The 10,798-nt window shown below is 32.6% G+C and overlaps 2 protein-coding genes across 2 annotated transcripts; both read right to left on the reverse strand.

Moving 5' to 3' along the window:
• Positions 1-907: 907 nt before the first annotated feature.
• On the reverse strand, positions 908-3,273 carry LOC104228368 (uncharacterized). Its single transcript, XM_009780820.2, has 3 exons — positions 3,188-3,273; positions 1,321-1,531; positions 908-1,215 (listed from the first exon to the last, which is right to left on the reverse strand). Exons 2-3 carry the CDS (start codon positions 1,507-1,509, stop codon positions 1,123-1,125), a joined length of 282 nt encoding a protein of 93 aa, XP_009779122.1. The 5' UTR covers positions 1,510-1,531; positions 3,188-3,273; the 3' UTR covers positions 908-1,122.
• A 4,378-nt stretch (positions 3,274-7,651) lies between these two features.
• Positions 7,652-10,332, reverse strand: LOC104228367 (3-ketoacyl-CoA synthase 4-like). Its single transcript, XM_009780819.2, has 4 exons — positions 9,884-10,332; positions 8,906-9,230; positions 8,222-8,764; positions 7,652-8,129 (listed from the first exon to the last, which is right to left on the reverse strand). Exons 1-4 carry the CDS (start codon positions 10,247-10,249, stop codon positions 7,828-7,830), a joined length of 1,536 nt encoding a protein of 511 aa, XP_009779121.1. The 5' UTR covers positions 10,250-10,332; the 3' UTR covers positions 7,652-7,827.
• Positions 10,333-10,798: the final 466 nt, after the last annotated feature.

A 10,798-nucleotide genomic window follows, 5' to 3' on the forward strand; every position in this document is an offset into this window, starting at 1 on the left:
CTATGGAGCTGAAAAAGACATTATCTTAAATAAGTGACCATATTTAAATTGGAGGAAAAAGAAATCCACATAGGCACCATGTAGAAAAAGAAAGGTAGGACATGGGGATTTAATGGATGAGGGGCAAATATGATCCTAAAGTATAAGTGTAAGGATAAATATATCAAAAAGTATGACGAAGGACAAATGTAACTCTCTTTGAAGAGTACATGGACAAATATGATCCTAAAGTATAATGGTAAGGATAAATATATCAAAAAAGTATAACGAAGGACAAATATAACCATTTTTAAAAAGTACAAGGATATGAGCCTTTTCCGAATTCCAAAATATGATAAAGACGAAGATTCATACAAAATTGACACCCTAATAAGAGAGATGATATAAATCAAACCTCATGGATTTTTATATAATTCTTTCTTGAACTCCCAAATCTTCTTGTCGCAATGCTGTCTTTTCATTTTTTTCTATTTTAAATTTCGAGGTGGTAGTTGACAGCTCGTACGAAGGGGGCATTGGATACCTCTGAAATAGAAGATTTTAAATTGATTAGATCTAAGAATTTGAATATGAATATTCCAGCTTTAGGGTGAAAAGCAAGGGAAGTGGATGCCTTGGTGAATGGGGGAAACTGTAGAGGGGCTATTCTGGGATGGTCGATGGAGTGCACCAAATGCAGCGCCAACTGCTCTGTATTAACCTGTTAGGTAGATTTTGTTGAACTACAGTATTTGTAACCCTCCATCGCACTTATTCTAACTTTTTGCCATGTGTGACGCGAAATTAAATTAATCAGATCAGTAAATTTTCAATGCATATGACCCTATTACAATAGAAGGCGTAGCAGAATCAAATTCATCTATTTGTTTTGTATTCATGTATCAGGCAGCGGTATATTGTCTGTAGGTACATCTTAAAAACCTTCCACGAATATTTATAATCAATCCAAGTTCCACAAAACCATTGTTATACTAAAATAGACACTGGAAATAAGAAAGTGAAATTTACAAGTCAAAAGCATCCAACATACTAAAATACTGACAGCATAGTGAATTGTCATATCTCATTCTTTTTCTACCCTTTTAATACTATAGTTCATCATATCAAGAGGTGCCGAACATCCTACTCGGTCAATGTTGTTTGCAGGGGCAGAGAACTTTCAACCTCTTTAGCCTTGGCATTCCTCTCTGCAACAACTTTTGACATGCCGAACATCTGAAATGTAATGGAAAAAGTTTAGCAGTCGATTTGAAATAATAAGTTCAATACTTTCTAGGGTCATCGTAAATTGCTTAATTTTGATGTAAGTATTGACAGTACCTTTTGGATGGTCTTCTTGAAGCAGGTTTTATGTTCATCCATGGAAGCATGGATGAATTCATCAATGTGATCCTTGATATCTTCCAGAAAAGTCGCTTCTTCGTTCTTCTTCTTTCTACATGAAGTCATGGCTGGATTTGGAGAAACAGGGGATGGTGTCTTCTCATTTTGGACATTTTCTGCTGCCATATCGTTAATCCAAAGCTCTTACCTAGACAGTAAGGTTTATCACATCACAGATAACTACATTACTTATATTTCTTCGCATGCACCAAATAACACAAATATACGCCAAGAAGAAAAATTAAGTCAACAACAACAGTAACTACAAACATGTCCCAATCCCAAAGTAGTTAGGTGGCTAATCCTCAGTACATTTTGCTCTATTTGGAAAGATTGTATTTAATTCAGCATTAGTAGCAAACCGTCTCAAAACTTATACTCCTTTCTACTGTGTACTAATTCTTCTTAGTACACTAATCAGTGGCTGATCCAGGATCCTTATGTCATGCGTGCTCAATTATTTTTAATCAAGATAGATATTGCTACTGAGACTGGGTGCTCAATTACTAATTTTTCTATGTAAGTAATGGTATTTGGCTCCAAAAATAATGGGTGCTTGCTTTAGCACCCATAATTCACAACATAGATCCACCACTGACACTAATCCTCAAAACTTATACTAATCCGCATGTATATTTAACATTTTGTTAAATTTGGATTTTGGTCCCCTCTCTCCCACAATCTTCAATGACAAAATATTGTATATCTAATTCAACATTAGTTGCAAACTGCCCAAAAACTTATTCTCTTTATGATTTTACAATTGTTTTAGTCCGATGCTCAATTCAATGCTATTGTTACACTCAAAAAATATACTCCCTCCGTTTCAATTTATGTGAACCCATTTGACTGGACACGGAGTTTAAGAAAAAGATACTAAGACTTTTGAACTTGTGGTGTAAAATGAGGCACATATATTTTGTGTGACTATAAAATCATTGCATAAAGGTTAATTGTTTCCAAATAAGGAAAGGGGTCATTCTTTTCGGCACGGACTAAAAAGAAAATGGGTTCATATAAATTAAAACGGAAGGAGTACCACTTAGGCGGGGTTCACACGAGTTAAGTTATATCACAATCAAAAGCAATAAGCAGGTATTGATCCTTAAGACGTACCCAAATTTCAACAAGCATGTATAGGTTGTTTTCATTCAGAAACAGGACATCTATAGAATTCACTTTGAATTCAGCCAAAAGAATATATATAAAAATCAGCCACAATATTTATGATCTCAGCAATCAGGCTATGGCACTATAGAACAAACTTTTAACTCTCAAGACAGTCAAATTGGCCAAATAATTGATCAAAAGCCTCCGGAAACTAAAGGATATGTGTGAACCATAACCCGAGTAAGTATAAGTACTATCCATTATCAATCAATCAAACTACTATGTATCAGTACCAAATTAGTGTGCTAAGTTAAGTATTACAAATGCCGATAAATTTTTTTAAAAGTAATTCCTGTGCGGAAAACAAAGATATTCGGGAACTAAAGGTTAAAGCACAAGTGTTACCAAATACTCCCAACGAACATCACATTGAGAATCAAATTTGACAGTAAAAACTAAGGAAAGAAAAACTGCACATAAACTGCTTGATGTAATGCTGCTAAGAAAATTAAAGTAAGTCGACCACGACACAAAGCAAAATAAGTAAACCCAGAAACAGATTTCTGGGCGATTTTATCTTTGTTCATCGCTGTTTGTAGAGATTATGTTTAACGAGTGGAGATTCTGAATGAAAATTGAGAGTATTAAGAACAGAGAAATCAAAATCGAAGGAGGTAGAGTTTTGTTTGCGTACCTTCCGAAGTAGAGAGGATGTGGTTTTCTAATCACAATCACAATGTTACAGAATACTCGAGGACCTTCTAATAGAAAATGTGCGGAGTCCCTTGTATAGTTTGTTGGATGACTTGAGAAACAAGTTTCGCTTCAGTTATATGGGCCGGGTCAACTGAACCGACTTTCCAAAACTTCTTGGGTTGTAAAGACTCTTGCAGGTCCAACATTTGTACTTAAGAGGCCCATAACAGGTCCATTTAGTAATTCCCAGTCTCCTCCTGGTTCTAATATTAACGTGAAAGTAGCATGAGCTAGCTAGTTTTCGGACTGGTAATAAAAAAATAGTATTATAAATAGAATCGTATTTAAGTTAAATGTTTATATTTTAGAGTGAGTTTAGGGATTATTACTTGGTGGCTCAGTCACTCTTTCCCTATAAATAGAGGTGCTCCATTCAATTGTAATTCATCTCAAATCAATAAGAATTATCTCTCTACTTTTCTCTCCAATACTCTTCTTCTTATTTTATTATTTTATAATACGTTATCAGCACATGACTCTAACCAATTGAGTAGAGGCATCTACTTTGGTAACCAGGCTTTGGGATATGTGCATGAGGCTCAACTTTTACATAATATTGAGCATAACGATTGTCAATTGATACATGAACTTACTTCATGAATAAATTCTGGATTTAAGGTAAGTATTTTACCTTATTTTTCTCTTTTAAATTTTTGAAATTCAATAATTTGATTTTAAATACAAGTAAAGACAATAAATTTTGATTATAACTCTAATAGAGTTTGTGAGAAATTATAACACCCGAAGTGGTAAAATCTTTATGTCTCGCCATGATCAAATTTATATATGATTATGGGCACAAGAAGTGGAAACTCGTCTCATTGAATTTGCTACATTCTCATTCCCTTAAGAGAATGTGGTAGCAATATGCAATAAGTCTGAAAGAAGACAAAATTATTACCGTGAAGGTATCAATGAATGTGGATGTGGCAATAGACGAAATTATAAGCGTCATCATTATGATAATGAGAATAATAAGGATTCTCAAAATAATCCATCACTCTCTCAAAGTAATGTTTGTCATCGATTTGACATGAGATTTTGCAAAACACATATAGATGATTATGGTCCATTCATGATTTAAATGTGACAACATGTGATTTACGAATACATATTCGTTCTTGAAAGAATATGAACATGCTAGTGGTAGTGAATATGCCGCACTCACCTCTAGAAAGAGGTTTGGAATGAAATTAGAAAATAATGTCATTGTTATGGCATGAATGGTCATTGGCTAAGTATCTATGGTACGTCAAAATATTTTAGCAATGTGATTATTAAAGGACAATAGTAATGCAAGAAACATATCTTGCTTATAATTTTGACCATGACCATAATGGTATAACTTTCTTCTTAAAAGAGATATTCACCATATGGATGTTGATGAATATGTGGTAGTACAAAATTAATTTAGAGCTCTAGAAGAGCCAATTATCACTATTTTGGAGAAATAAAATTGATTATCAATAAGGTATTATGTCGTAGTAAGTCTCAAAGAAACTTATTTAGTTTCTAAAGTATTCGCGAAAGCGGTTGACTATATTGAGACTATAAATAAAAAAAATTAATATCTTCTATTACTACAATCTGTAGCGGGATAATATGTATGTGAAAAGTTACCCGCTTTATTCTTCAATTTGTACTACACAAATAAAAGAATGCCACAATAAAGTAGGAGTTTATTGATATAAAAACTTATATCATAATAAACTTAGAGTTTATTGATAATTGCACACGTCATGGTGTAAACCTGAAGTTTTTCAGTATTGATAATTAATTCAGTTGACGTAATTGGTTTATCCATGTTTATTCAAGTATGATGTGCAAAAATAAAAGAGAATTCACATGGGTAAATATTAAAAAATTAGAAAGTTCTTTACGAATTCTCTTATGTTGCTTGTTCTTATTAATTAATAGACCAACTAAAATTGGGATTGAATCCCATGAATGTTGGAAATATCAAAGGTGAATATGGGCCTATTCACCTACCATGTATACCACATAAGAAGCATCTACGAGATGGTTACATGTGCGATTATTATTAACCCGCAACCTGGTGTTTGCGTGGTAATTTGCTCAATAATTTTTATTTAGAGCATAATTTCCAGATTTTCTATTCAAGACAATTCATCTTGATAAGTTAGTTTACATTACAGTTTATTTAGTAAAATAATTTATTTAGTACCTTCACTTAATAGCTAAATTGTTTCTTATGAGAACAAAGTTATCCGTATCAGTTTGATATAAGTTATATACGAAAGTATATTACATTCTCTCTTTATAAATGGTCCAGGGTCAAGAATCAAATAGTTCCATATTATTATTATTATTATTGATGTACGATGTGTATTTTAATTAACACCATAACGCACAAAGATGGATTTTCAAAGTTGAGGAAGCAAGTTAGTTTTTCTAACATGAGGGGGAGATAGGATAAACAGTTGAGAAAAAGTTATGTGGAATGAATTATCATTTGTATCTCTAGATCCTCGAAGATAATATGAACTTGAAATTCATAAAAAGATAATTTATCTGCAATATATTGCAAAGGATACCAGACGCATTTGCTTACCCAAAGAAAGTAACTATATTCTCGCTACAAATGCTTCTATTAGAAAAAGTCCTAGAATGATAAAGTTTATGGTACGTTTAAAGCATATAGACAAATCGGTTTCAAATAAAAATTTTGATAAAGAAGATGAGCAAATGATCATAATGAAGAGGCAAGTGATCTAGGAGATCACATGACATAACACTTCATAAAATCTCAAGAGAGGTTCAGGTACCAGAAAATATGAAAAGATCTCTATGTTATGTCTTTATGAAAAAAATGTTGGAACAAATATAAAATGTTCGTCGACGACATCTATGATAGCGCTAAGTATAGATGGGGATCTTAGTTCTGTCGAATACAGACACAAAAATATTGGCCAAATGAAAGAGACTCAATTCGAATAGAATTTGTTTCATATGAAAGACGTATTGTTTTGGACCTGCAGTTCAAGCACTTGAAAATATAAAGTCAATAGTGTGTGCAATCACTTTTATCTATCTTAGATGTCTAGTATGCCATAAAAACTTGATATTCTTCTAAAGTCTATTTAAATGACAATCCCTAAAGGATTTAAATTGCTTAAATCATATAGAATTCTTGGTTATGAAGTACTATATCCTAAGTGCAATTTGAGCACATATGTATCTTTGTATAACTATAAGCATGATAATATGATAGCGAGAATCTCTATGGAGATATTGAAAAGGCCATTCCACGACATTTTACGAAGACATGACATATTTATCAAGAATGATAATTTCAAGGTGCAACATATTCATAAAAGTTGAATGACTAATTTGTTTATCAAATCTCTACCAATAATCTTTTGAAGACGGTGCACAAGATTGGAATGCAAAGGCTTAAAGATATGAATTGATGCTCTCATCAGGGGGAGCTAATATACGTTGTACTCTTTTTTTCTTACAAGGTTTTGTCCCACTGAGTTTTCCTTGCAAGGTTTTTAATGAGGCAACCAAAAGGCGTATAGTTAGATATGTGTACTCTTTTTCCTTCTCTAGATTTTTTCCCACTGGGTTTATTTTAGTTAAGGTTTTAACGAGACACATTATCTGTTGAATAAACACTCAATGGGTAGTGTTATAAATAAAATTATATTTACGGTGAATGTCTATATTTTAGAGTGGTTTTAGGGATTATTACTTGGTGGCTAAGTCACTCTTTCCCTATAAATAGAGGTGTTCTATTCCATTGTAATTCATCTCAAATCAATAAGAATTCTCTCTCTATTTTTCTCTCCAATACTCCTCTTCTTCTCTTTTATTGTTTCATAACAAATAGCTAATTTTTGCAAAGTCATTGAAAAATAGCCACTAGTTTAGCTCAAACATGGAAAGTTCAAGCATAATATGCTGGATTATGGAGCTCATGCGTATAAACTTCCAGGCTCCAGCATATTATGTTGGAAATCTAACACATTATGAATTTTTGGTATACTATGCTGGAATCTCATATGTAAAAAATTCGAACTCCCGTATATTATACTAGAATTCTCCAGATATTCAAGGGTGTTTTTGTTCAGATTTTATTTTTATATGAAAAAATAGTTAAATTTAATTATTTTTGAAACTGTAGTTGTTTTTCAATTACCAGTTGTAAATCAGGCTATATTTCTAATTTCCCCCGGTATTAATGGACAATCTCTTACAGTTATATTTGATTGTTGAAAGGAAAAAGAAATTAGATAACTTCCTTTCAATTTTCATCATGTAAAATATTAAATTGCTTGCTTCCTTATGTGAAATATTATCTTTTTAATAAATAAGAAATTAGACATTAATAATTACTCCTATTAAACACACGTAATACAAGAAAAGGGGCAAAAAATCCTTGACCATTAACAACATGAATGATTTACAATACCATTCATGTTCAGAGAGGGTACCTGTGATATTAGCTGAACCAATATTTTCATACAAACCTTTGAACTTCACCATTTTCAAATATTATAATACACAAAGTTCTAAATCAAATATTAAAAATCCATTCAAACTTCCTAGTGAAATTTAGTAGGCTAATTTCACAGGATATCTGTGGATACAATCTTCCCAAGGACTATTTGGTGATGGCCTTACATTCCTAAGTGCTTGCCACACTGCACTATTACACTTGAATCCACTCCCAAAAGCTATTTGCCAAATCCTATGACCCCTTTGAATTCTTCCTTTTGCCTCTATATATGCCAATTCATACCATATGGAACTTGAAGATGTGTTTCCAAATCTATGAAGAGTCATCCTAGAAGCCTCCACATGAATTGGCAAAAGTTGCAAGTTTTTTTCAAGCTCGTCAATCACAGCCCTTCCACCTGTTGAGATATAATATAATTAAATAATTAAAATTGTGTTATCCCTAGCAGTTTAACCTTTTAGATGAGAGGTTTTTAAAATTCAACATCACCTGTATGTATGCAGAAATGCTCGAAAGCTAGCTTGAAATTTGGGATATATGGTTTCATTTTTGCATTGAACAATTTCCTTCCTACCAAAGTCATGAAGAAAAGAAATTGTTCACTAATTGGAAGAACAAGTGGACCTAATGTAGTGATATTTGTCTTCACGGCATTTCCAGCAATTTCTATCAAATGTTTTGACAATGACACCCCTGTTTTCCCCTTATCGTCCTCTTCTTGATATATACATTTGAAGGCCTTGTCATCTGCACCATTGTGAGTCCTCACCACATGAACTAACTTGTATTTCGCCCTCCTCTTGTCCACCGTCTTGTTTGATAACAAGATGGCGACGCCCCCCACGCGGAACAAGCAATTAGGGATTAACATGGATTTCTTGTCACCAAAATACCAATTTTGTGTAATGTTCTCTGTGCTAACGACGATTGCATATGTATTTCGATGAACTTGTAGCATGTCTTTTGCAAGATCAATCGCGATAACTCCAGCACTACATCCCATTCCACCCAAATTGAAGCTCCTTATATTACCTGAGTTAATTTCACGTATAATTACTGAACTTTATTAACTATAACAGTAAAGTTATATAGTTGTTTTCTGTCACGTTAAAGTAACTTAATTTTTCTGTTTGTACCAGTAAAGTCACTAAACTTGAAATGTAGTTGTATTACCTCTCAGCTTGTATTTGTTAACAATCATTGCAGAAAGAGAAGGAGTGGGATTGAACAAGCTGCAATTGACCACAAGTATTCCAATATCTTTTGGTTTAACGTTAGTGTTTTTGAATAAATTGTCTAGAGCACCAAACATGACTGTCTCTGCTTCTTCACGTGCTGCAGCCATAGAAGGTTTTGGTGGAATACAATTCATTGTCTCTGGCACGTACGTTTCTTCTCCAAGACCGGACCTTCTCAACATCTTTCGTTGGAATTCAAGTGAGGTTTCATCAAAATCGCCCGTAAGCCTCGAATGTTCCATGAATTTATAGTACGTTGCCTGTTGAAAATATTAGTATTACTCTTTCCGTTTCAATTTAAATGAGACACTTCCTTATTAGTTTGTTAAAAAAAAACGCACAATTTTATATTTGGGAACAATTTAGGGCCCGTTTGGCCATAAATTTTTTTTTACTTTTTTTTTTTTGGAAAAATTCTCCTTTTTTCGGAATCAGTGTTTGGCCATGAAAATTCCATATTTCACTTGAAGATGAATTTCAGAATTTTTGTTTTGAAAAATTCCAAAAAATTATTTTTCAAAATTTTTATTTCAAATCACTCACAAAAATTCAAAATAGCTCCAAATTATATTCATGTCCAAACACTACTCTAATTTTTAAATACCATTTTACTTGAAATTTTTCACTTTTTTCTAGAATTTCACAATTCTTATGTCCAAACGCCCACTTAACTTTAAACTCTTTATTTTGTCCACTTTACCCTTAATGAGAAGCTTTTATAGCCATAAAAATGTCATGGTTCTATAAAGCTTTTGCCCCTTAAGCTTTTAGGAACACATGTTTCAAAATTCTTTTTCTCTTAAACTTTGCGCCAAGTCAAAATAAATCATCTAGATTGAAACGGATGGAATATATATAAAAAATAATCGCGTCTAAGTTTTTAAATGAGTAGGTCACGGAATGCAAACATTACCTTGAGGTGGTCCGGACCACGATAGCATGAGTAGTCTACAAGGTAAACGGATCCGGGTCGGGTCATAATGTAGAATGTGGATCCAAAAACCAAAATGACAGATAAAATAAAGATGGTGGCAAGGTTATGTTGAAGATTGAGATATAGATAATGTATGTCTTGATAGTTCATTTGGGAGCCTTGAACAAAGATGATGGCTATTAGGGGGAGTGAAAAAAGAGACAAAAGATGGGACAGTAAATAATGATAGCCTAATTTCACGTACTTAAGTTTAATATTTTGTAAGAAATCAGGTAGCATTATTCGGGCTTGTTTCATCTGAACTGATGGAGGGGAAGGTGGAGACTGAAAATCTTTGTTGCACATTATGTTAAAGGATGTTCTTCATCAATAGTTGAATCTTGCACAAAAAAAGGCTTTAAAACTTAGGATAAAAAGAGGCTACTACTTGTTTTGCGCAGGTTTCTTTGGAGAGTGGTAGTATTTATATAGAATATTATGGGCTGGTTTGGACACTCCTAAGATGAAAATAATTTTGATAGAAAATATGCTACTCTCTCTGTTTCAAATTATCTGTCATATTTCTCTTTTAAGAAATATTAATTAGAAAAGATTTTTGACTATTTTACCCTTATTTTTGTCTTAAGATATAATCTATCTTCATTAAATATTTATTCTATATATGTGTCATCTCCATCATCAAGAACAATTATTAGGAGGGGTAAAATAAGAAAAAAATAATTAATTTTGTCTTGAACTTTTAAAATGACAAATAATTCGAGACAACTTTTTTTTAGAAATCATGACAGCTAATTTGAGATGGAAGGAGTAATTATATTTATATTTTCGGTCTAAGTAGTATTGATATAACTTTATACTGGAATCTTAGTATAATTTTATACCACACACAATATG

Source organism: Nicotiana sylvestris, chromosome 1 (assembly GCF_000393655.2).
Source record: "Nicotiana sylvestris chromosome 1, ASM39365v2, whole genome shotgun sequence".
NCBI lineage: Eukaryota > Viridiplantae > Streptophyta > Magnoliopsida > Solanales > Solanaceae > Nicotiana > Nicotiana sylvestris.